This window comes from Liolophura sinensis, chromosome 13 (assembly GCF_032854445.1).
Source record: "Liolophura sinensis isolate JHLJ2023 chromosome 13, CUHK_Ljap_v2, whole genome shotgun sequence".
Lineage (NCBI taxonomy): Eukaryota > Metazoa > Mollusca > Polyplacophora > Chitonida > Chitonidae > Liolophura > Liolophura sinensis.
Genome location: NC_088307.1, coordinates 22,894,531 through 22,919,257, shown reverse-complemented (window position 1 = coordinate 22,919,257; position 24,727 = coordinate 22,894,531). Strand labels below are relative to the sequence as shown.

Genomic DNA, 24,727 nt, shown 5'->3' with positions numbered 1-24,727 from the left:
ACCATTGGTATTTTCTGAGATTTATTGCTAATTTCAACCAGATCTGCATACATTTTAATTCTTAAGCATTGATTGACCAAAATCAAGATACTTGATTTATATTGATTTTTATAAAGATTATTTTACATGTATAGGATACAGAGAAAGAGCAACTGACTGAAGTTTAGATTATGATAATGTCTTCGTTAAACATTGACACTGAAGTTAAATTAAATATTGTTCTTGTAGACTTACGAATCTCATTATTTGTACCTGTTCAGTCACATGGAAAATATCTTATTTTCCATTATATTTTAAATGTTTTTATCAACCTATATTATTTCATTATAATAAATCATAAAGAAAAAATTTGTTCATCTTAGAAGTCTGACCTTACCAATATTTTTTGATGGTTAATAAAGCTTAATAGTAATTTATTTATAGATACAAAAGCTGAGAGAATCCTGAAAAAAATCTAAAGGAACTGACCCATCCCCACTATCAAATCCCCACCCCTCCTAAGAACCAAGGCCATAGCATAGTTTTACTAAACCACTTACTGTATAATATATCTGTACCAAGCATACACTTTCAATGACTTATATGTATGGAGAAAAAAATGTATACATATACCATGAGGAAAAGAGAACTTCTTTACATACATGTTCCTTTACAGAAATTTTAACCAACATATATTCCCATTGTAGAAAATATTTCCTCATTTTATCAACAAAAGTGCAGCTTTGAGTTAAGGTATTGTAATTTTATATATCTTTGTTTTTCCATCTGTTGATCTATGTGTTAGTATAGTTGCACTTATGTGTACAACATTAGGGATAGCGTGTTTACATTATTGGGACTGATCAAAATAACTTTGTGGTTGGTGGGACATGAAAGGACATTCCCGAATTCAACAAATCCTTATTTGGTTTATGAAATACATGTGTTTTGTGACATGCAGATGTCTCTAGATGATAATTAACGAAGTTCATTTCTTCATCGGTCATTTTTGCATGGAGATAACTGTCCTTGAGAATGAATAGTGGCAAATAATAAAACTTCGTTCCTGAATTGGACCAAGTTTTAACCATCACTGTAGCTAGCATAGGCCATAAACTTGATTCTACAATGACCATTCAACATATTGTCATGAAAATTATATTCAGCTTTTTCCATCATACATGTACCTTTATGGGCAAAATACCCTTGAAAGTCCTGGAATTTTTGATGCTTTGATTTTCAAGGTCACACATTTAAGGAATTTGAATCTTGATTTTCAAGGTCACACATTTAAGGAATTTGAATCTTGATTTTCAAGGTCACACATTTAAGGAATTTGAATCTTGCTTTTCAAGACCTGGGAACATTAAAACATTAGTACACTGTTTTTCTTAACTGAAATTTATTGATGTTCTGCCCTAGAGATGAATGAACAGTTTTTGCAGGTCATAATTTTTAATAATGAACTTTAAAAGGAAAAACAAATTGATCACGGTTTACATGTGTGTTATGGGCTAATACCAGATTATCAACTAATGAAATTTCATGGTGTTTTATGTCTTGCATAATTTTTAGGGGCACACAATATTTTGTTTGTGCATTGTGGCTTGCTCATAACCTGTGTGTTCATTGTGTGCATTGGGCCATTACATGTATTATGCAAATAAGGTAGACAGTCTATACTTATTTCATATTGGTGCTTTAGGTCTTCCATACAGAAGCATTCTTCATAACATTTTAACCGCAGTTTTACGTGATTTGGAGTACATTATTACACCATTTAAGACATTTTTTCCTTCTGAAGGGCAAGTTTTCATTGCCAAGAAAATTGTCAAGGGTAACAATCATGCCTCGAAACACAGCTGCAGTTTGGTCCAAAATATCGTCAGAGATTCTGATGTTCTGTGATTGAAAAATATAGCTGTTCAGAATTTTTGATTCCATATGGTGGACAAATGCTATAACTCTCCCAATTTAATGTTTTGGGTTTAGGTTCTACGTCCCACAAACTATACAGGAGCTACCCTCAATGACCTGAAATTTCGCCCACAAAAGTGCATTTTTAGAGGCAAATAAATGTCACAAAGTATTATTTCTGGCGCTTAAACTTTAAATTTTCAATTAGAATATCATCCCATGTTCCAAGAAAACCTCAAAACAGCTTTCTAGAATCAATAGAACTCTCAGAATCAGGAAAAATGGGCAAGTTAGTCATAGACAGAATTTAAGATCGTTTAGGGTATTTATTTGTAAAACTACATTATCTTAGTTTGTAAAATTTCCATGTCCAGATTTGTGCAGGCTTTAGAGCATAGTACTTTCAGCTCTACAGGATTACCTCCCTTTGATATACTTTACAATGGATTATTATACTATAAATTAATTGATTCATTGAATGTAAATCATCATTTTTGTTGGTTTTTTCTTTTTGTTCAGCATAAAACGTCCTAAAACATTGTAGGTCGGTATTATTTGAAAGGTGTCCCTGTTGTTATTTTGGGAGTCTTTTTGCAGATTTCATATGAAACTTGTTCATCACTGTGTTATTTAGAAATTCATTTAATTGTCATGTACAAACATTGAATGTTAAACCCTGTTTTTGATGCTTGTATTTCTAATCGTGCCAAAGATGTAACTAACTGTTCTAAATGTAACCATGTCATTTTATGAAATAAACATTTTTCAGAAGTTGAAAGTTGAAAGTTTATAGATACTGTCATTGTGCAAGTCCAGTATACCAGTCCTCTCTGGAAGGGTTGCTTTCAATTTGTACTCTCGAAAAAATAATTTGTTAAATTTAACACAAGCTGTTGTCTGAGATTGTATTAGTATTGCATCGAATTATTTTTTTAAATGTATCACACATAGTCTATTAATTCAACATGACTGTATTAGACCAACAGGATATTTTGGTGACACACACATTGTTGTTATAATAACAGAATACATTCTAGTATCATTTGGACAACAGACTTTCTGCTAAAATTAACAGATTATTTTTGTGAAAGTGAGGGCGGGGTTAGGGTGGGGGAGTTGAGGTTGGTGCTTGATTAAGCTTTTTTTTTTTAGCTCCTGTATAGTGGTCGCTTTTTGCATGGATTAAAGGTGGAGCTTTTTATTTAGCTCCTGTATAGTGGTCGCTATTTGCATGGATTAAAGGTGGAGCTTTTTATTTAGCTCCTGTATAGTGGTCGCTTTTTGCATGGATTAAAGGTGGAGCTTTTTATTTAGCTCCTGTATAGTGGTAGCTTTTTGCATGGATTAAAGGTGGAGCTTTTTATTTAGCTCCTGTATAGTGGTTGCTATTTGCATGGATTAAAGGTGGAGCTATTTATTTAGTTCCTGTATAGTGGTTGCTTTTTGCATGGATTAAAGGTGGAGTTTTTTATTTAGCTCCTGTATAGTGGTCGCTATTTGCATGGATTAAAGGTGGAGCTTTTTATTTAGTTCCTGTATAGTGGTTGCTTTTTGCATGGATTAAAGGTGGAGCTTTTTATTTAGCTCCTGTATAGTGGTCGCTTTTTGCATGGATTAAAGGTGGAGCTTTTTATTAAGCTCCTGTATAGTGGTAGCTTTTTGCATGGATTAAAGGTGGAGCTTTTTATTTAGCTCCAGTATAGTGGTCGCTTTTTGCATGGATTAAAGGTGGAGCTTTTTATTTAGTTCCTGTATAGTGGTCGCTTTTTGCATGGATTAAAGGTGGAGCCTTTTATTTAGCTCCTGTATAGTTGTCGCTTTTTGCATGGATTAAAGGTGGAGTTTTTTTATTTAGCTCCTGTATAGTGGTCGCTTTTTGCATGGATTAAAGGTGGAGCTTTTTATTTAGCTCCAGTATAGTGGTCCCTTTTTGCATGGATTAAAGGTGGAGCTTTTTATTTAGCTCCTGTATAGTGGTCGCTTTTTGCATGGATTAAAGGTGGAGCTTTTTATTTAGTTCCTGTATAGTGGTCGTTTTTTGCATGGATTAAAGGTGGAGCTTTTATTTTGCTCATGTATAGTGGTCGCTTTTTGCGTGGATTAAAGATGGAGCTTTTTTTATTTAGCTCCTGTATAGTGGTCGCTTTTTGCATGGATTAAAGGTGGAGCTTTTTATTTAGCTCCTGTATAGTGGTCGCTTTTTGCATGGATTAAAGGTGGAGCTTTTTATTTAGCTCCTGTATAGTGGTAGCTTTTTGCATGGATTAAAGGTGGAGCTTTTTATTTAGCTCCTGTATAGTGGTCGCTTTTTGCATGGATTAAAGGTGGAGTTTTTTTATTTAGCTCCTGTATAGTGGTCGCTTTTTAGTTCCTGAATAATTGTTTCTCATACAAAGATTGAAAGTTGAGCTTGTTTTTTTAGCTCCGTAGTCTAAGGGATGATGTGTAAATGCACATACTCGGATGGAAGGTAGAGCTTTTTCAGAAAAAAAATTCTTGTGGATTGACATTTATTATTTACTTGAGAAGGGTGTTTCGCTCTACTCAAGAATGGCTCGCTTTGGCGACGTCAGCATGGCGATCACTCCCTCTCGAGCTGTACCTGACGAACAGCCTACTCCTCACAGCGTACGTGCCGCTCTCTACACACTACGCTCACTTTGCATCACTGCCACCACTAGACAAGCTTGACCTTTGGAGCCTGTGCTATTCACGTAGTATGCTTGTAGAGGCTTAGCCTCATCACTGACGTCCTCGCGCGGACCTGTAAGCAAAATTCATCAATAAAATTGTTTCATCCAGGCCCATTCAGTTAGAATCACGTTGTGCATACTTCACAACACTGTCACAATATTCACTGAAGTTGCTTCCGGTTTCACAAATAAGACAGCTGCTCTACTCTAAATTGTTTGCTTCTCTGAGCTTCTCTGACATTTTTGGCTTCTTCTGTCGAATTTATTTCGAAGATTAAAAAAAAAGATATTTTTTCGGGGGGTCTCTCTGCAACCTGCGGATCGTCGTGGGTCTCCTCCGGGCTTTGCCCGGTTTCCACCCACCATAATGCTGACCGCCGTCGTATAAGTGAAATTTTCTTGAGTACGGCGTAAAACACCAGTCAGATAAATAAATAAATATATCTTTTTCGGGGGAGCGTGAGGCTCAGCCTGATGTAATGGCCTTCGGTTTCATGGGTGGTGGAAAAGAGGCTATTAAAAGGTTGGTAAGTCACCGACCTTTGGCAAGTTACTGACGAACTTTTCCACGTGTGACATACAAAAGCGCACATCAGTGGTGGAAAATAATTAAGCGATCTTCAAAGAACTTTAAACTACACGTACATATAGGCTTTTTAGAGTGTCACACAAGTTTGAACCCTCACCTTGTGTCATAGCGATATTTTTACACTGCAAATTATTGTCATTAAATGGTCCAGCCCCTTTGAGTGTAAACACACTCGAGAAATATATCACGTCTAGTATCAAACCGCACATAGGTACTTTAATATAGGCCTATTAACAGGGTAAATTTCGCCGTATATTTACATGCGAAAAGTAACATGATAGCGTAATGTCTCTGTTTCACTGTAAATACCGAGCCCGCTGTGTCTATAGGATAGACGTCTTATGTATACTAGAAAACGTGCCGTTTATTGCATGCTGGGAAATAGGTCAAATTTTAATACATATGCGTTCTCGAAAAGCAGGCCATGGACGATATAGACATGGACGGACGCATAAAACTCAGTTTCAACGGCTTAAAAACTGTGGAGAACGAGAGCTATTTGTAGCCAGTGCATCGTGACATGTATCTAGGTCTAACTCCTAGATTCAGCTTTGAAAAGTAGGCCTAAGTTACATACACACAGAGATGGGCCTATACTACGTGGCGGCTAGAGTACAAACAACATCGTTTTGATGATAATTCACGATCCAATGTAAGAATGTTACTGAAATCCGTGTACTGAAGGAATTTCCGTGGACTGAAAGAATTCCCTTGGACTGAAGGAATTTCTTTGTACTGAGGGAATTTCCTTGACTGAAGGAATTTGCTTGTTCTGAAGGAATTTCCTTGACTGGAAGAATTCCCCTGGGCTAACAATTTCCTCGTACTGAAAGAATCTTGTGGACTGAAGGAATCACCTTGTACTGAAGAATCTCCTGTGACTGAAAGAATTTCCTCGACTGAATGAATTCCTGTGGACTGAAGGAATCGCCGTGTACTGAAGAATCCCCGCGGACAGAAGGAATTTCCCTGAACTGAAGAAATTTCCCTGAACTGAAGAAATTTCCCTGGACTGAAGAAATTTGGGTGGTTTGAAGTTTTATCTGGCCTACGTCCCCTCTGGAACGAAATCTGAATTTTAGTGTTCGGAAGGTATTACCGTGATCACAGCTGTGTTTCTGCTGGCTCTTAGTCATTTCGAGCTGTACTACATGTCGTTGCAAAAGAAGAGTTGAGGTAAAAGGAGTTGTTGCATGCTACATGTTCTTTAAGATGTCAGATTTAAAGAGGCTGCAGATGAAATTGTGGCACAGAATCCATATTCTCTTACCTAACAAAGATTTGTTCTGTTTTTACCAAGACTAGCTCAAATCATAATAGCCTTTCTGTCAGTGTCAGACACGTTAACATTTGCACAGGCGAGGCTGATATTTTCGATTGCTATAGCACCTTTAAGTGGTGTTATTGAGGATATATACATATACCTCCATTAATCCAGTTGTGCTTCAAGGAAAGCCATACATATGCCTCCAACAATTCAGTTGTGCCTAGAGGTTAAACCATGCATATACCTTCATCAATTCAGATGTACCTGGAGGAAACCATACATATACGTCCATCAATTCATTTGTGCCTCAAGGTAAAACCATGCATATACCTCCATCAATTCATTTGTGCCTGGAGGAAACCATACATATACGTCCATCAGTTCAGTTGTGCCTCAAGGCATGAAGATGCTGATCTGTCCACCTGCTTAACTGACACCATTCCTCTGATACCGACATTACATTTCTGCCAGCTTGGTGAAGACTTTTGCAGGTGAAAACTCCTAATAACACCTCAGAATAACTAATCTTGCTTTAAGAAATTTTTGTTAGCCAACAATTAACGTTGCATGCATTCCCACTTCTTTACTCACCGGAGGTAATGAACAAAGCAACGTTACAGTTCATGTCAGGATCAAACAGCATTCTACATCCAAAGGTGATCATTCCCATTTTAATGTGTGTAGGGGCTATAGAAGCATAAGCATTTCAAACTGGTTTTGTCCAGTTTTTCAGACAGAACTTCAGGGAATATGGGGTCCATGTCGTCCATCTTTTTGCATACGCGAGTCATAGGCAGAAAACCAAATGAGTTACTAACGAAAAAATTCTTTGAAGAAATAATAAACTATACAACAACATGTGGAAAGAAGATTTTCAAATCCATGGAAAACCCTTGTTGCCTAATAGAACAAGTTTTCTACCAATATAGATAACGTTTTCCGTAAACCAAGGAGTCTGGCAATCGAGATCACGAGATCTTAGACTAAAGTTAAAATTTCAAATGACTTTAAACTTGTTATTTCTTACGTAACAAGGTCAAAATATTGCTTGACAACGTAAATTCTGGACAAACTCAGCTAAAATAATGGAATGGAACATTCCACATTTAATGACTGAAATTTTAACTTAAGTCTAAGGTCGTTTCCTAATACCGGGGCCTGGAATTTTTCCGAGTAAAATAACTTTTTCCAGGACAACGTCTGGAATCCAAGATTCCCATAAATCTCAAGCTTCTTCAAAACCTTAACAGTATAGCTGTTTAGGTATCTATAACAACATTTTAAGCAATGTGGAACGCTGTTTCTAAAAATCAAACATTTTTTTCGAAAACACATGGAACAAACTGTCTTTTGGTTTCCACAAGGTTAAGTCAAGGTCAAAATTTCCAGGATGGACCAGTGCTCATCTCCTCGCCCAATCTACACTCTCCACTGGGGGGATAGTTTGACGATAGGCCTCTACTTCTTGGTTGTCCTTATCGTAGGCGCATGGGTGAGTATGGCTGTCAGGGAATGTGTGTACAAAGATATGTATTTAAATATATATTTTTGATTGATGACAACTTATAAACTAGTATTGTAAACGATTTGGAGATAGATTAAAATGACGAGCCTATAAAACATTTCTTGCATCTTCTGGACGTTCTTGAAAACTTTTCTCTGGATATAGGGATTTCGCATAATATATGGGCCTACAATACTCCTATTGTCCTCTGGGGTTTTGAACGTTGTTTGGAAAAATTCGTCTTGCAATTATTGACACGGAACATCTATTTTAGTATATTAATGTTTGCTACGACACGTATGGTTTAAAAATAGCGTGTGAATGTCTACAGGGTGATATAATAATATGTTTCACGGCATATATGGTGCAGTCCTGCTACATGTCATGGAAAAAGTCATGGTGAACTCGGAAAGATATGCTTAATCTTAGCGTCAAGTCTGACATTCTACTCGTAAACCATATAGGAAGGCCCCAAGTCGATAACTACGAGACCCATTTCCAAAATAACTTAAAACCCCAATTCCCAAAGAAATATGTAAGAAATATTTATGTAAATAGTAAAGTAAAGCCGGTAACATGAATGAGAGAAACAGTCATCAGTTTCCATTGATGCAGGACAGTCGATATTCTAGACAATTCAAATTTCAAACTCGCAGTCCGTAAACAATGTCCATGTCAGTTGCAAATATAAGACATAAAGCTTGCTGGCAGACCTTCCCACTTACGGCATGCTCATGTAATAAAGACAAATGTTTATAGGGTTCGTAGCTGGGGATATTTGAGAAAAGAACCAAAACAGAAAATAAACTTGTTGATAGACAGACAGATAAACAATAAACGACTACAAAAACATAACCTTGCCACGTCCTCTCGACTGTCTGAATATTTGGACACTTTTAAAGAATTTCTTTCTGTTTCATAAGGCTACATTCAAAGCTGCGAAGGGAAATGCCCGTGGATACTTCTTGGCTGGGAAAAACATGACGTGGATTCCGGTGACGTATTCATGATGTTTATGTTTTATGATTAACTTTTCAACCGAGGAACAAAGAAGACAGATACACCATCATTGTCCACCGTACTAGTTAGCACCGTTAAAGTTAACTTTTGTAAATTTTTTAAACAGACCTATCAGCAAATTACCTTCATGAACATGAAGTTAGTTCATATAGTTATTTTAAGTAAAGATTGGTTTGAGAAATTGTTTAAATCGTGAAAGTGTGACCGCACACATATCTCAACCAGTTATCTGAAGAGGCCGTGTTTCATAGTTTAACTTCCATTTTGCAACATGTAAATGGTTCTTTTGGATCAATCGATTTATCGATATTCACCAGATTTTAATTCTTCTCTGACCACAGACTTATTTAAACAGTCACTCCCTTTAATATTACATGACACCGTTGTACTTAGCTTGACATAGTTTGAACTCAGTCATTTCATAGATATTTTCTAAAGAATGGTGAAAATTGTTTGATTCATGAATGTGTGACCAGATACACGTGGCTCAACATGACTGGACACTGTTTTTAACACCACTGATGATATGGAAACCAGGTTTGTGCATAGGTGTCAATCCAGCTATTAAGCACAAATTTATCAATATTCTCCATGTTTAAATCCCACCCTGACAACTGAGTTATTAAGCTATTCCAGCATTAACTCTACTCTGACCACTGAGTCATCAAGCTATTCCAGCATTAACTCTACTCTGACCACTGAGTCATCAAGCTATTCCAGCATTAACTCTACTCTGACCACTGAGTCATCAAGCTATTCCATCGTTAACTCTACTCTGACCACTGAGTCATCAAGCTATTCCATCATTAACCTACTCTGACCACTGAGTCATCAAGCTATTCCATCATTAACTCTACTCTAACCACTGAGTCATCAAGCTATTCCAGCATTAACTCTACTCTGACCACTGAGTCATCAAGCTATTCCATCATTAACTCTACTCTGACCACTGAGTCATCAAGCTATTCCAGCATTAACTCTACTCTGACCACTGAGTCATCAAGCTATTCCAGCATTAACTCTACTCTGACTACTGAGTCATCAAGCTATTCAATCATCAACTCTACTCTGACCACTGAGTCATCAAGCTATTCCAGCATTAACTCTACTCTGACCACTGAGTCATCAAGCTATTCCAGCATTAACTCTACTCTGACCACTGAGTCATCAAGCTATTCCATCATTAACTCTACTCTGACCACTGAGTTACGAAACTATTCCATCATTTACTATACTCTGACCACGTAACGTACTTACTATTTTTGTCCTGTTCCAGATCGGGGCCTCCATCTACGCCAGTAACATCGGGGCTCCATTGTTCATTGGTCTAGCGGGAACAGCGGCAGCCTCGGGCATAGGCGGGATGATCTTTGAGTGGCATGTAATACAACATTAAATGACAAAACAGTCATAGCATTTCGTATATCAACAATTAAGAAAAAAGGAAGTTTCTACATCTGTAAATGAAATTATATGTCATATGGACATAATAGGAAAACGAATTCCAAGGGTTACGCATGAAATCACGTATTTCGCTGATAAAGAAAAATAAAAAAAAAACAAAAACAAAAAAACACAAATTTCAGGGCCTAAGCATGGAATCGCGTATTTCGCTAATAAAAAATATTTATTTCACTGTCCTTACGCCATACGTTTAAAGAAAAAGAATTCCATGCTGTATCAGTGAACTTCATAATTTCAGAATTTAAAAAAAAAGATTTCCATTCTCCAACAATAGAATCTCATATTTAATTATCAGAAAACGGAATTCCAGTGTCTATCCATGGAATTTCATATTTCAAAAATGCAAATAGTAGGCTACTACACGTCTTTTCTGCAGGAAAGGAACGAAATTTCACCGTTAGCTTATATAATCCCAAATTCTTAATGTACATGGGAAGATCATACTTCATCAGCAGGAAATAGATTTTCGGTCTCTAAAAATGTTACAGGTAATTAATATTTCGCTGATATACGAATCAGAAATGTTAGTTTTTGACCATGCAACACCATGCGATATGCAAATAGTAGAAAATCATTATTTCATCGGTAATAGTGGAATCCTAGTTTCTGTACCGTTGGAAATATAATCTCCATGGATTAAGGACATTGTAGCAATGCGAAATTTAATCCAGTGTTGAATTTATTTGTAAAGAAACATATTTCACTTCATGTGTAGGATAGATCGATTTGTAATAATCATCAAATTAAGTGATCGTCAAGCTGACGGGGTTTTTTTGTGCTTTTGTCGAATTTCTAGGCAATTCCATTTATCCTGGCCTTAGGGTGGATCTTTGTTCCCGTATTCATCGCTTCTGGGGTAAGCATTTAGAGTTAAGTTAATCCCAGGCCACATCTATAGGGAGATTTTCGAGTTAAGACATAGTGGTGACGTCCTTTTGTCTTTAGTGTCGTCGCTTTACAAAGTGATGGAGAAAATCAGTGCATTTTAACATGGGCGCGATTATATACGACAATTAATAATAGCCATAATCGATGAATTTTATTACTTGAAATAATTATTGTAGAGGGTTTGCTAGGTAAGTCAGATAGAGATAATATGTTTTTTGGATAATTTTCATTATCATGCGACTGGGGCAGGAAACAATGGCCAGGAAAAATGTGAATATTTTGTATATACAGGTAATTGCTTTCCAAAGATTGTGGATGGGAATGGTAACCTATACGATGATTATGAAATGGGATTGTACCCAATTTACTTTGTACGCTTTTTATTCGGCTATCACCAGGAGAGATAAAACCCTGAAACCGTTTGACTTACCGTTTGATTACTACTAGAGCAAGAACAATGTTATCCTGGAAAGGTAAATTAGTCTAGTTGGAAATACAACCTCCAGAGTTTAGAATATAGTGCATCGATGCTTAAATAAAATCGTGGAATCATGATTAACTTTCTTTGCAAAATTTAAAGAGACGATTAACAGAGTAAAAATACCTAGAATTTTATCCTTTTTTTCAATTTTTAGGTATATACAATGCCTGAATACCTGAAGAAAAGATACGGAGGCAAGCGGCTGAGAATCTACCTGTCGGTTTTGTCCCTGGTTGTCTATATCATCACCAAAATATCGGTGAGTTTTATCTGTGGTGTCTGTTTGTGTGCGTGATCACCAAGATATCGGTGAGTTTTGTTTGTAGTGTCTGGTTGTGAGCGTGATCACCAAGATATCAGTGAGTTTTGTCTATATTATCTAATTGTGTGCGTTATGACCAAGATATCGGTGAACTTTGTCTGCGGTTGTATGCGTGATCATCAAGATATCGGTGAGTTTTGTGTGTGGTTTCTGGGTGTGTGCGTGATCGCCTAGATATCGGTGAGTTTTGTCTGTTTGTGTGCGTGATCACCAAGATATCGGTGGGTTTTGTTTGTAGTGTCTGTTTGTGTGCGTGATCACCAAGATATCAGTGGGGTTTGTGTGTGGTGTCTGGTTGTGTGCGTGATAACCTAGATATCGGTGAGCTTTGTCTGTGGTGCCTGGTTGTATGTATGATCACCAAGATTTCGGTGAGTTTTGTGCATGGTTTCTGGGTGTGTGCGTGATCGCCTAGATATCGGTGAGCTTTGTCTGTGGTGCCTGGTTGTATGTATGATCACCAAGATTTCGGTGAGTTTTGTGCATGGTTTCTGGGTGTGTGCGTGATCGCCTAGATATCGGTGAGTTTTGTTTGTAGTGTCTGGTTGTGTGCGTGATCACCAAGATTTCGGTGAGCTTTGTCTGTGGTGCCTGGTTGTATGTATGATCACCAAGATATCGTTGAGTTTTGTGCATGGTTTCTGGGTGTGTGCGTGATCGCCTAGATATCGGTGAGTTTTGCCTGTTGTGTCTTGTTGTATGCATGATCACCAAGATATCAGTGGGGTTTGTGTGTGGTGTCTGGTTGTGTGCGTGATCACCTAGATTTCGGTGAGTTTTGTCTGTTGTGTCTTGTTGTATGCATGATCACCAAGATATCAGTGGGGTTTGTGTGTGGTGTCCGGTTGTGTGCGTGATCACCTAGATATCAGTGGGGTTTGTGTGTGGTGTCTGTTTGTGTGCGTGATCACCTAGATTTCGGTGAGTTTTGTCTGTTGTGTCTTGTTGTATGCATGATCACCAAGATATCAGTGGGGTTTGTCTGTGGTGTATGTTTGTATGCGTGATCGCCTAGATATCAGTGGGGTTTGTGTGTGGTGTCTGTTTGTGTGCGTGATCACCTAGATATCGGTGAGTTTTGTCTGTTGTTTCTGTTTGTGTGCGTGATCACCAAGATATCAGTGGGGTTTGTCTGTGGTGTCTGGTTATGCCCGTGATCAACCATTTTTAACCATACATTTGGTGCTTTGACTTGGCATTGTAATATATTGAAGCTTTCATGGTAACTGCATATTTATTTATTTATTTATTTATTTATTTATTTATTTATTTATTTATTTGATTGGTTTTTTACGCCGTACTCAGGAATATTTCACTTATACGACGGCGGCCAGCATTATGGTGGGAGGAAACCGGGCAGAGCCCGGAGGAAACCCACGACCATCCGCAGGTTGCTGGCAAACTTTCCAACCTACGACCAGCCCAAATAAACCAGTCATATAACTCTATGCTCACGACAATGACTGATCCTTTGGAGTTAAATTACTATCTTCAGGTATGTTTTCTAAATTAACGTTTATAGCGTCCCAAGTAACAATAAGAAATTTGCTTACCATCTGTTTTGTTCTACAGATAGAGATGTACGCAGGCGCTGTGTTTGTGCAGATGTTGTTTGGATGGAGCATGTATTTATCAGGATCCATCATTCTCATATTCTCAGCCGCCTTTACGATGACAGGTTAGGCGATTAGGTGCTAATGATTTCCCGGTCGGCCATTGCCTCAATAACAGAAACCTTTCCCATTTCATAACACGTTATTAATATACATTACGCAAAATCTGATCGCTCCATGAGGAAAATGATATACAGACATGAGGGAAATTGGAAAGTTACCATTATACTCTTTTCGGAGACATGGGTCCAACAGTTGGTACAGTCGGACGCGTCTTTAATTAAAGGGATACAGAATCGACGCTGGTTAGCTGACAGTGTAGATAGGGTTTCCTGGGTCACGCGTGAATAAGTGTAGTACTATACCTAAAACTCAGCTTAGACAAGACATAGCGTTACACTATAATGATTTGTGTACGACAGTTCAATTCATTTCTATCCTGGAAATGTATTTTTGTCTTTGGCCAGTATTAGAACTATAAAAAACGACTGTCAGCGTCGAGATTGGAGGGTGAGGACTATTACCGTCTAGATACTATGAAGCATTTTACATCACCGTAACCAGCGGTTTCTAAGCTATCCTAAATTCAGGACCTGCAAGATCAACGACAACACTGGGGGTACCCATAGCAAAAAGACTACAGCATACGGAGCAAAAAAAAAAAAAACAGAGCAACGACAACAGTGTGATAGTTAGAGAATAGTCGGTCACGCGATACCTGTGAAATACGGCCTCTTTTCACGGCCTGTTATGAATTTACTTCCGTTAGGGTTTTATTCTAACTGTTCATGTGTGATGTTTAAAGAATAGTAAGTTACACGCCCCCTTGCACAATGGCTCTATCAAGGTAGAAATATTTCTTACTTTAGAACGTCTTCGACTTTGCAATTAACGTCAATATGTTAAAAAGTAACTATGTTAATTGTAATATATTAGACGTCACTGGTTCAGAATTACTCAAAATGCTGTGAAATCATTATATTTAATATACAGTCGCATTGAAGTAGGCCTATTACAAAAACGTTCTAAAATACGAAATATTTCCTCCCATATAGAGACAAAGGATCACAAATTTGTTACGTAAGTAACGTCATAAACATAAAAGATTATATCACAGAGAGTAAAAAGAAAAGGATCGACGACAGTGTGATAGAAATACGACTTCCTTTCAGTTTACTTCGGTCGGGTTTTTCCCCTAAATATTCATGTAAATGCTTTAAAAAAGTAACAGTGTCATTCGAGAACAATTTCACACGAAACAAACGAGGTTCCAAGTTGGTTGAGACCAAGGTCTGATTTTTTTTTTTTTTTTTTTTACATACACTACTCTAAAAACGGTATGATTGATATTTAGCCTTCTTGAAGGAAAAAATGGTTGATTTCATAGTGAATAACACTTTGTATAGAACTCTAACTCAATGGCTGTTTATACACTATTTCACAGGTGGCCTCACTGCGGTACTGTACACAGACACTCTCCAGGCAGTGGTTCTTACCGGCGGAGCGATCGTCCTTTTAGCTAGGAGTAAGATAGTTCGTATGCCCGACGATATTTTATAACACTTTTATACACTTACAAGTAAAGATGCATGCTTTGTTATAAAACATAAAACAGTCACCATAAGCAAAGGAGAAGAATAATTTATTGTCGTTTATTAAGATGTCAATATTCCGATAAGAATGTAGAGTTATTTATTTTAGGTTCATTTTTATTTCTTTTCGGACTGCAGGTCTGATGGAAGTTGGTGGATATAACGCCTTGCTCCATAAATATATGAGGGCTGTACCAAACACGACGTTGCATAGCAACAGCACGTGCGGCTACCCACGTCCGGATTCCTTGAGCCTGCTCCGTGACCCCGTGAACTCTGATTATCCCTGGCCAGGAACTCTGATTATTAACTGTGCAGCGGACGTCTGGTTCTGGTGCGCGGATCAGGTAACGTCATGTAATGGCGCTGAAACATGACGTCACATTTACATTATTTTCCCCATATGGTCACTCTACATCAAGTCCGCTGATGAATATCTTGAAATATAAGCGTCAGACATTTGCATTCCACTAGAAAGTGAAAGGACGGTCCAAATTAATGTTATAATGAGCGAAGGTATACTTCATTCATTACCGTTAACACCACTGAACTAATTTGTTGCGCAATAGCTGTAACGGCCGACAGTTAGTCCCATTCCCGCATTTTGTTTGTGCAACGTAAAGTTTTTTGTACGTTTTCGCTTTTTTGCTTATCTGATTCCGAAATTTGTCAAAACAGATGCGCCGAATTCAACCAGAAGTATAGAGCCAGTTGTGTTACAGATAGTTATTCACAACCACATGGCTTGGTGATAATGGACAGATCGAAGACTGATGTACCCTAAAGACTGAAACACATAAAAAGGCATATATCAGAAGAACATTGGTATTTGTTGATTATTCCGATCCCAATAATGAATTCCCTCCCGATGGTCCAAGCCGGATTGACTAATGCTCTGTAATACTGAATGAACAATATGTTTACAAGTTTCCGGCCACAAATCGCCATGCTAAACACAGTAACGAACTGAAAAAATGCGTGAAATAGATCAGCTGTGAGCCGAACTATTTTAGGCGAGAAAGGCTCTCCATTTGTATACGAGAAATTTAGGTATAAAGTACTCAGTGATGGTTCGCGATGGTTATAGCAGAGAAGCCTCTTGTCCAAGGTAAAAAGCAGAGGACACACACTATTAAAAACGAAAGACCCTTAACGTTCTATATACATCCCCCTAAAGCTGTGGCGATTGACGAAATAGGCCCAACTTCTGTAAAACTCATTTATATATATGTTTCCTTATCCACTCTCATTCAGATCATGGTACAGCGCTCCCTGTCGGCCAAAAATCTCAGCCATGCCAAAGGGGGGTCAATCTTGGCCGGCTATCTCAAGATTCTCCCATTCTTTCTTTTTATCCTGCCGGGTATGGCCTCCAGAGTCCTTTTCACAGGTAGGCCCAAACTGGCGTTTTATCAGACATTTGTAAACCTATCATTGACCATAACGAACGTTTCAGATCAATAATCGCAAGACTAATGTCTTAAGCAATATTCAGCACAAACCACCAAAGAACAAAGAAAGAATATAAAATCAAGGATTGCAACACAGAGCAAAACCAGAGCAGCGAAGACAGTGTGATAGCTGGCAAATGGTCACACGTAACTGGTGAAATACGGCTACAGTACAGAGAGCAGCGAAGACAGAGTGATAGCTGGCAAATGGTCACACGTAACCGATGAGATCTGACCTCTTGTCAGTTCACCTCACTTAATCACCATAAGTGTAATATGTAATATAATTAAAGACGCAAAGCACTGAGAGAAAAACTAGAGCAGCGACGACATTTATGATAGCTGGCAAATGGTCACACAAGGTCGTTAATCGAAAGATGAATTTCCAAAATGGTGGTCAATTTAAAAGTCAGTTATCAGTAATTGAAAAACTGAATAAATGATTACTGCTTAAGGCCACTTTACCGATACTGGAGCCATATTGTGAGGATTGCCGGGAAGAAGCAAAATAATTTTGTTATCACCTATGTTTAATGATTACTGCGGATAGTCTTGGGTTTTTCCTAGGGCTTTGAAGGGTTTCCTCCCACCCTAATGCTGGCCGCCATCGTATAAGTGAAATGTCTTTGTAGAACATCAATCAAATAAATAATCAAAATCTGTATTTATTTTGAGATTTGATTGCAACTATTCATATGTGCAATGTAGCGACTATATTCAACACGATGCATATACAACACATGCCCCCGAGTTTATCCAAGATGGATAGCTCTACTCTCCGCTTAAGGTTCCTTTACTTTGGCAGCAATAGTATTGTCTTTATTTGCCAGATGAAGTAGCATGTGTGGATCCGGCAGCTTGTGAGTGTATATGTGGAAACCCGGCTGGATGTTCGAACATTGCATATCCGGTACTTGTGCTGAAAATTCTGCAGCCAGGTGAGTAAAGCGGCAGCTGAGTAAAGCGGCAGAGTTATTGTTTTATAATAAATTGACGGGTTTTTAACCCAATATGTTAACCTACAAATATAACTATATTTAGTTTAAAAGAGCCTAACTAGCCCCAGTTCATATAATGCAACTTGCAAACGCTTTATTCTAAAACGGAAATAAAATAGCCTTGTACACATCAAAGTTTCAGGGGCAACCAGGGCAACAGATTGCGTATACGTAACAGTTTTGGCACGTCGCTTGACATTTGCAACATTGTTATGGGATAGTGCATATGAACTGGCAAATGTTACTGGTTTATTGTATACAATTCTGAAAGCAGGAAAAGTGCACAACACTTTCATTTTCGCTTTCAGGTATTCGTGGTTTGATGTTGGCGGCGTTGTTTGCAGCTTGCATGAGCACTCTGACGTCAGTCTTCAACAGCGCCAGTAGTATTTTTACCATGGATCTCTGGACGCGGTGTAGAAAGAACGCCAGCGAGTGGGAATTGTTGATTGTTGGCAGGTAAGGTGGTGCATGTAGAAAGAACGCCAGTGGCTGAGAACTGTTGATTGTGAACAGGTAAGGTGTTACATGTAGAAAGGACGGCATAGGCTGAGAACTGTTGATTGTGGACAGGTAAGGTGTTACATGTAGAAAGGACCCCAGAGGCTGAGAATTGTTGATTGTGGACAGGTAAGGGGATACGTGTAGAAAGGGTGCCAGAAGCTGAGAATTGTTGATTGTGGACAGGTAAGGTGATGCATGTAGAAAGGACGCCAGAGGTTGAGAACTGTTGATTGTGGACAGGTAAGGTGTTACATGTAGAAAGGACCCCAGAGGCTGAGAATTGTTGATTGTGGACAGGTAAGGGGATACATGTAGAAAGGATGCCAGAAGCTGAGAATTGTTGATTGTGGACAGGTAAGGTGATGCATGTAGAAAGGACGCCAGAGGTTGAGAACTGTTGACTGTGGACAGGTAAGGTGTTACATGTAGAAAGGACGCCAGAGGCTGAGAATTGCTGATTGTTGGTAGGTTAGGCGATACATGTAGAAAGGATGCCAGAAGCTGAGAATTGTTAATTGTTGGTAGGTTAGGTGTTACATGTAGAAAGGACGCCAGGGGCTGAGAATTGTTGATTGTTTACAGGTAAGGTGATGCATGTAGAAAAGACACCAGAGGTCGAGAATTGCCGATTGTGGACAGGTAAGGGGATACATGTAGAAAGGATGCCAGAAGCTGAGAATTGTTGATTGTTGGTAGGTTAGGCGATACATGTAGAAAGTATGCGAATGAATAAACATTGGTGACTGTTGACAGGTAAGCTGGTAGTATAAAAGGACGCCAGGGGTTGAGAATTGTCGATTGTTGGCAGGTAAAATGATACATGTAGAAATAAAGGCGTAGGCACAGATGTCCGTATACCAATCGTCAACAATAAAGTACATTCCTGGTCAATTACCGTACGATCACTTTCCAAAAATACGTTTAATACAAATGACCAAAGAAGTAAAAAAAAGTGTATGGAGTAAGAAATTATGAATGATTCATGCAAAGTGTGTACACAGCACCTAATCCCTGGTTATGAAGGCCAAGAGTATTAGAGATTCTCGACACTCCAACCACATTTACTTATGGTAAGAGAACTGTACTTACTGTAAAATTTAAGAATCTTGGAATGAAGGATTTTAATTTAATATCCTTGATATAAATATTGGCAGCGAGTGGGAATTGTTGATTGTTAGCGGGTAAGATTATAAATGTTGAAAGAAGGCCAACGAATGGGGATTGTTGCTTGTTGGCGGGTAAGGGTATACATCTAGAAAGAAGACCAGCGAGTGAGAGTTGTTGATTGTTGATAGGTCAGTTGAACCAAGTAGAAAGAACACCAGCGAGCGGGTAAAATGAAATTGTTGATTGTTGGCGGGTAAAGTTATACGTGTTGACAGAATGCCAGCGAGAAGTGTTGATTGTGGACAGGTAAGGTTCTGCATGTAGAAAGGATGGCAGCGAGTGGAAACTGTTGGTTGTGGACAGCTAGGTAACGTTCTACATGTGGAAAGAAAGCCAGCGAGTGGAAATTGTTGACTATTAGGGGGTGAAATATTCTTCTGATAACAAAAGCCAATCAAAAGCACCCTAAGCTGAGTAGTTTGGATTGGTTCTGTGATTAGTGTGATTCTGTGATTGTTCTATTGAAAGGCCTCTTTAATAGCTTAGAGATGCCACACATTATTTGGAAATTGTTTTATTCAAAACAAAATATAAGCCTGTTAGTACAATGTCTCATAAATATAGCCTACTGATACAATATCTTATAATTTTTGTGAATTTCCAGTTTTTGTTAAGTTGACGACATGCTCCCAAAAATTGAAAACATGTATGGCCATTTATACAGGATTGTCGTTTTGGCATTGGTTGGGTGCGCCATCTTGTGGATTCCCATCATGCAAGCTGCCCAAGGGGGAGAACTGTGGCAGTACTGGCAAATGCTCATGTCTTGTGTGGGTCCACCGTGGGGTACTGTCTTCATCTTAGGCTTCTTCTGGAAACGCGCCACCGAACCGGTAAGCAAAATTGACACTTTCAGTGCATTAAAATTGTCTCTGTGTAAGAGTATATAATCTGCATAATAATGGTTCACTGTGCTTTCAAAAATTTTACTGTTGTGAAAAGTGGAAAAAAGGCAGCTTCACGTAGAGATTTCCACTTCTGATATGACGAGATTGCTATGGTTACCGTAACATGAAATTGTAAACGTCCATATGGAATCCAGCCGTCCTTTGGGTATCGTTTTACCGGTTGACGATCCGAAAGGTGATTTGGATACTTCGTTCACCGTAAGACCGCTTTTAGCACAGTAAATGACGCAAAAAAATGACCGCTAAGATCCAAATTGGTGCTAAGGGCCAGTCTTTACAAGCCAAAAAACCGAAGACTGTTGGATTACTTGCCACATACGCATAAATGTCTCGCATTTATTTTATTACCTAACCGCACAGGGAGCATTTTACGGGATGATCGCTGGTCAGCTGGTTGGTGTGACCCGCCTGGCGTTGTCCGTGGTTTACCCTTCCCCCGCCTGTGACGTCACAGATGACAGACCGTTTGTTGTCAGAGTTCACTTCTTGTATGTGGCCGCCACAGAGATCGCCGTCACCGCCACACTAATTCTCATCATCAGCCTTTTTACTCCAGCTCGACCTCCGGAAAAGGTAACCCTTAATTGAAGGATTTTATTTATTATGTTATACTTATATTTTACTTATTAAATTTTATATTTTTGCACACATAACTTATAGGCTAAAGCCGTAGAATTACAAAGCGAATCATTGATCAGCCCCCAAGCTTCGCAACTCAGGTCGTACAACCCGTGCAAATTCATATATACATGGATATTCTGCTAAAAAAAACATATGGCAATGTCAACCGTATGCTTTGCTTGTCCATTTTGTCAGTTACATCGGGTCACTTGGTGGACGCGTCACTCACGCCAGATGCCAGTTGACGATGACGAGACAGATGACATGTCAGAGAAGAACAGCAGAATTAAGAATGGTATGTGGAGATTTTATGTATGTCGCATTGAAGCCATCCCAGTGAGCACGAAGGGATTATTGTCGAAGAGATTGTTGTTCCCCCCCCCCCCCCCCCCCCCTCCCACCATCTCCACCTTTCCATCGCCCCGTCTGTTCGTCGGGAGGGACACCGTACTCACAACAGACAAGTATTGTAGGCCTATCAGATAGGAATTTTAGTATATGCCTTCAGTTGACTTGGAACTAAATTTCTCTCAAAGCTGGAGTCACTTAAAGTCGGTTATATTTTCTTTTCTATGACAGTCTCCCCTAAAATGTTAATTTGGACGACATGCTCGCAAAGAAAGTTTTCCTATTTAAACTGTGATCATTTTGATTAAATTTCGGTATTATGTCGGAAAACATATGGCTATTTTAACCGTATTTTTTGCTTGCCCATTTTGTCGGTTAGATCGGGTCACATTATATGTCTTTAGTTCACGTGGAACTAAATTCCTCTCTAAGCCGAGGTTGTTTCAATTCGATTAAATTTTTTGTTTTCAATGGCAGTCTCCTCTAAAAAGTTTAATGTTGACATGCTCGCAAAAGAAAACTCATCCTATTTGGTGGAAATACATTCCTACTTAAACTAGGGTCATTTTGATTAAATTTCTATGGCAACAAGCACAACGCTAAAGCGTTAATTTGGACGACGTGCTCCCAATAGAAGACCAACCGCACTAAGCAGGAACTGCAAATTTAGTCATCTTCGCCAGCCTTGTGATATAGATCCGATATTCAACTCAATATTTGAGGTGTCATACATTGGCTCGAGAAGAAGAAACTTCATTTCGACTAAATTTCTGATTTCCATGGTAACCAACTTTAAAATGTTACTTGGGATAACGTTCTCACATCAGCATGAATACTACAACTGATCGGAAGATCAAATTTGGTATACCAGTTCAAGTTCGGGCTAAACTAGATGTTTTTCCCTTTATATAATATCGAATGGTTCGTCATTCGGATTGTTCTTACATCAAAGTTGCTTTTGTGTTGGTGTTTTGTCACTAGTTTAAATATGTTAACCATATAATTCTAACCAGGTCACCTTATTACACAACACTTTTTACACAAGGCAAGCATGCATCAACCAAAGACTTCTCAAGTTCAAAATACAAGGCAGAGGATTATGGGGATATGTGTGGCGAGTCCTGACGTCAAAATTCACTTTTGTGGCAAGACTCGAGAGAATCAAAGGTTTATTGATGCATGCATGCAAGTTATGCGGGATTCGCAATTCATGAAAGACAATCTATATCATTTTTACATGGCTCCTGTTCATTAGCACATCTTATTTCCGGCAGCCTCTTGGAAAGCTAGTCGTACATGCATGAAAGATGACTATGCTAGAGCTCTCCGTTTGGGCCCGCTGAAATCACTCGGCTCACATCTTTAAGAATATTTGTTCTTGATGGGTACTATGCCACAGATGTTTTCCGTACGACAGCGTTGCTGTTTGTTATATATCTGAATGTTATCACTCTCGCGCATAGACCTATTCTGTAAGACAGATCTGAAACTAGAGACCACGTGATCGCCTCTGTAACAAACGGCGTGGGTGAAGAAAAGGGTCCTCGCAACGTTATTGCATAGGAAAATGCCTATTTCTGAATCGCTGTCAGCGATCTTGTATTCATTGGATTTATATAATTTTCAGCTTCTCACTGGTCGTTAGCGAAGTGGCTTACATAATGTGAACTAGTTTTAACATGTTCTCGCCACGATGTGATTGGAATACTGCCACTGAGGCGTTAAATATTGATCATTCATTTATTAATTCTTGTTTCCGTTTAATTCAGATTCCACGGCTCGAGAGAAACCAAGATGGCGGAGCGCTTTGGAGAAGTGTTGTGGTCTATCGGGTGTAAAATCAGCCAAGCTCACGGCAGAAGAAATGGCGGCTCAAATAAAAAGGCTGACGAGTATTCGTGAGAAACGACAATCCCGGATACTACTAGATATCAACGCTGTAATCTTACTTGCCGTGGCTGTGTTTCTCATTGGCTTCTATCATTAGGGATATGATCTGGACCGGCTAGAAATTAGTCTGAGGATGAGTCCATTGTTTTTAGTTCATGGCTTCAACGTTCGGCCAGTCAGTATCGAATAGATCACACCTGAAATTGTCTTTTCGTCCAAAGCATGTGGGAAATAAATTATGCTGACAGAACAGAGGTGAGTCAGTTAAATGTCATCAGTTTTCAGCCACTCAAATTTCAGGGTGTGACAGTTTGAAAATGACACCAAAAGAGCGTAGAGCGATATTAAAGAAAAACATGGATAGCCTATTTGCATCCATATGCGACTTTCGCTCTGCTTTAAGACATCTCGCGCGTGCTCTGTGAAGTGTGTCTCCTTACTGTGTTCAAATCTTTCAGGCCGTAATCGTACATTAAGAGTTACGTTGAAGCAACGGACCGATGGTCAGGCTAACCAGCTAATGGCGATGTAGGCGTTTCATCAAATACCGTGCATAACACAAATGCTAAAGTGTTATTTCCTGTCCGAATGCCCGTTCGCCCCATTTTTTTCCTTCTTTTTTTTTTTTTTTTTTTTTTTTTCGGAAGGGTGGTCATGTGTTGTTAGGCCACACCAACATCCATTTTTTAACGATGATTTTGTGATCAGAGACGCATGTCGGTTTCGTAAGCACCATTTATCTTGTAACCACAAAAATGCTTGTGAACTTTTTTCCGAAAGGGACGACCAATATTCGGTCTTGACAGGAACGATTCAAGGCAGTTTTCAACGAAGTGTTTTCTCTGGGGAATATATAGCCTTAAGACAGTGTAGTACATAATACTACTTCATATAATAGAGTTAACCTGCCAAAAAGGCCTAATATGAACTCAAATATACGTAATATGAACACATTTATATAATATGTGGATATGTACATGTGTGTCAATCACTTGCTGTATTCAAACACTGGAAAGTTCGAAAGATATTTGACTGGTGTTACATGGCGTACTCAAGAATATTTCACTTCTACCATCGTCTCGTAAATTAGCTCACGATATAGGGCAACGCTTTCAATGGAATTTGTGTACCAATTAAAAGCCAGGAGTTTCATGTCACGAGTCCTAAACAAATGTTTGAAAAGTAAATCCATGACTTCTTATCGTGGAATCGTGGAATAGTAGAAATGCACGTTAAAGGATTTTACATGATAATATACAAATTTAAGGTAGGTCTCTACAGCACAATTCCCCCCCCCCCCAAAAAAAAAACAATGTATATTCAGTATATACCTTTATACTTACATAATAATTCATATATAATATATAATATATAATTCATATATAATTCACCAGTATATACATGTATTCATATAAACAGTTCTTGTAAATAAAAGTCCTTTTTTCACGGTGATCATCTTGCCCAGTTCATTCTTTACAACCACACGCGTCCAATCGCCTCGTACCCACCTT

At 38.6% G+C, this 24,727-nt stretch overlaps 1 protein-coding gene across 1 annotated transcript; it reads left to right on the top strand.

Annotated features, from left to right (window-relative positions):
* Positions 1-5,635: 5,635 nt before the first annotated feature.
* LOC135480987 (sodium/glucose cotransporter 4-like) lies at positions 5,636-23,313 on the top strand. The gene is made up of 16 exons (XM_064760918.1): positions 5,636-6,354; positions 7,835-7,937; positions 8,873-8,944; positions 10,246-10,350; positions 11,230-11,289; positions 11,957-12,061; positions 13,697-13,802; positions 15,182-15,262; positions 15,468-15,676; positions 16,584-16,719; positions 17,611-17,718; positions 18,087-18,237; positions 20,114-20,282; positions 20,718-20,930; positions 21,174-21,273; positions 23,096-23,313. Exons 2-16 carry the CDS (start codon positions 7,836-7,838, stop codon positions 23,311-23,313), a joined length of 1,935 nt encoding a protein of 644 aa, XP_064616988.1. The 5' UTR covers positions 5,636-6,354; position 7,835.
* Positions 23,314-24,727: the final 1,414 nt, after the last annotated feature.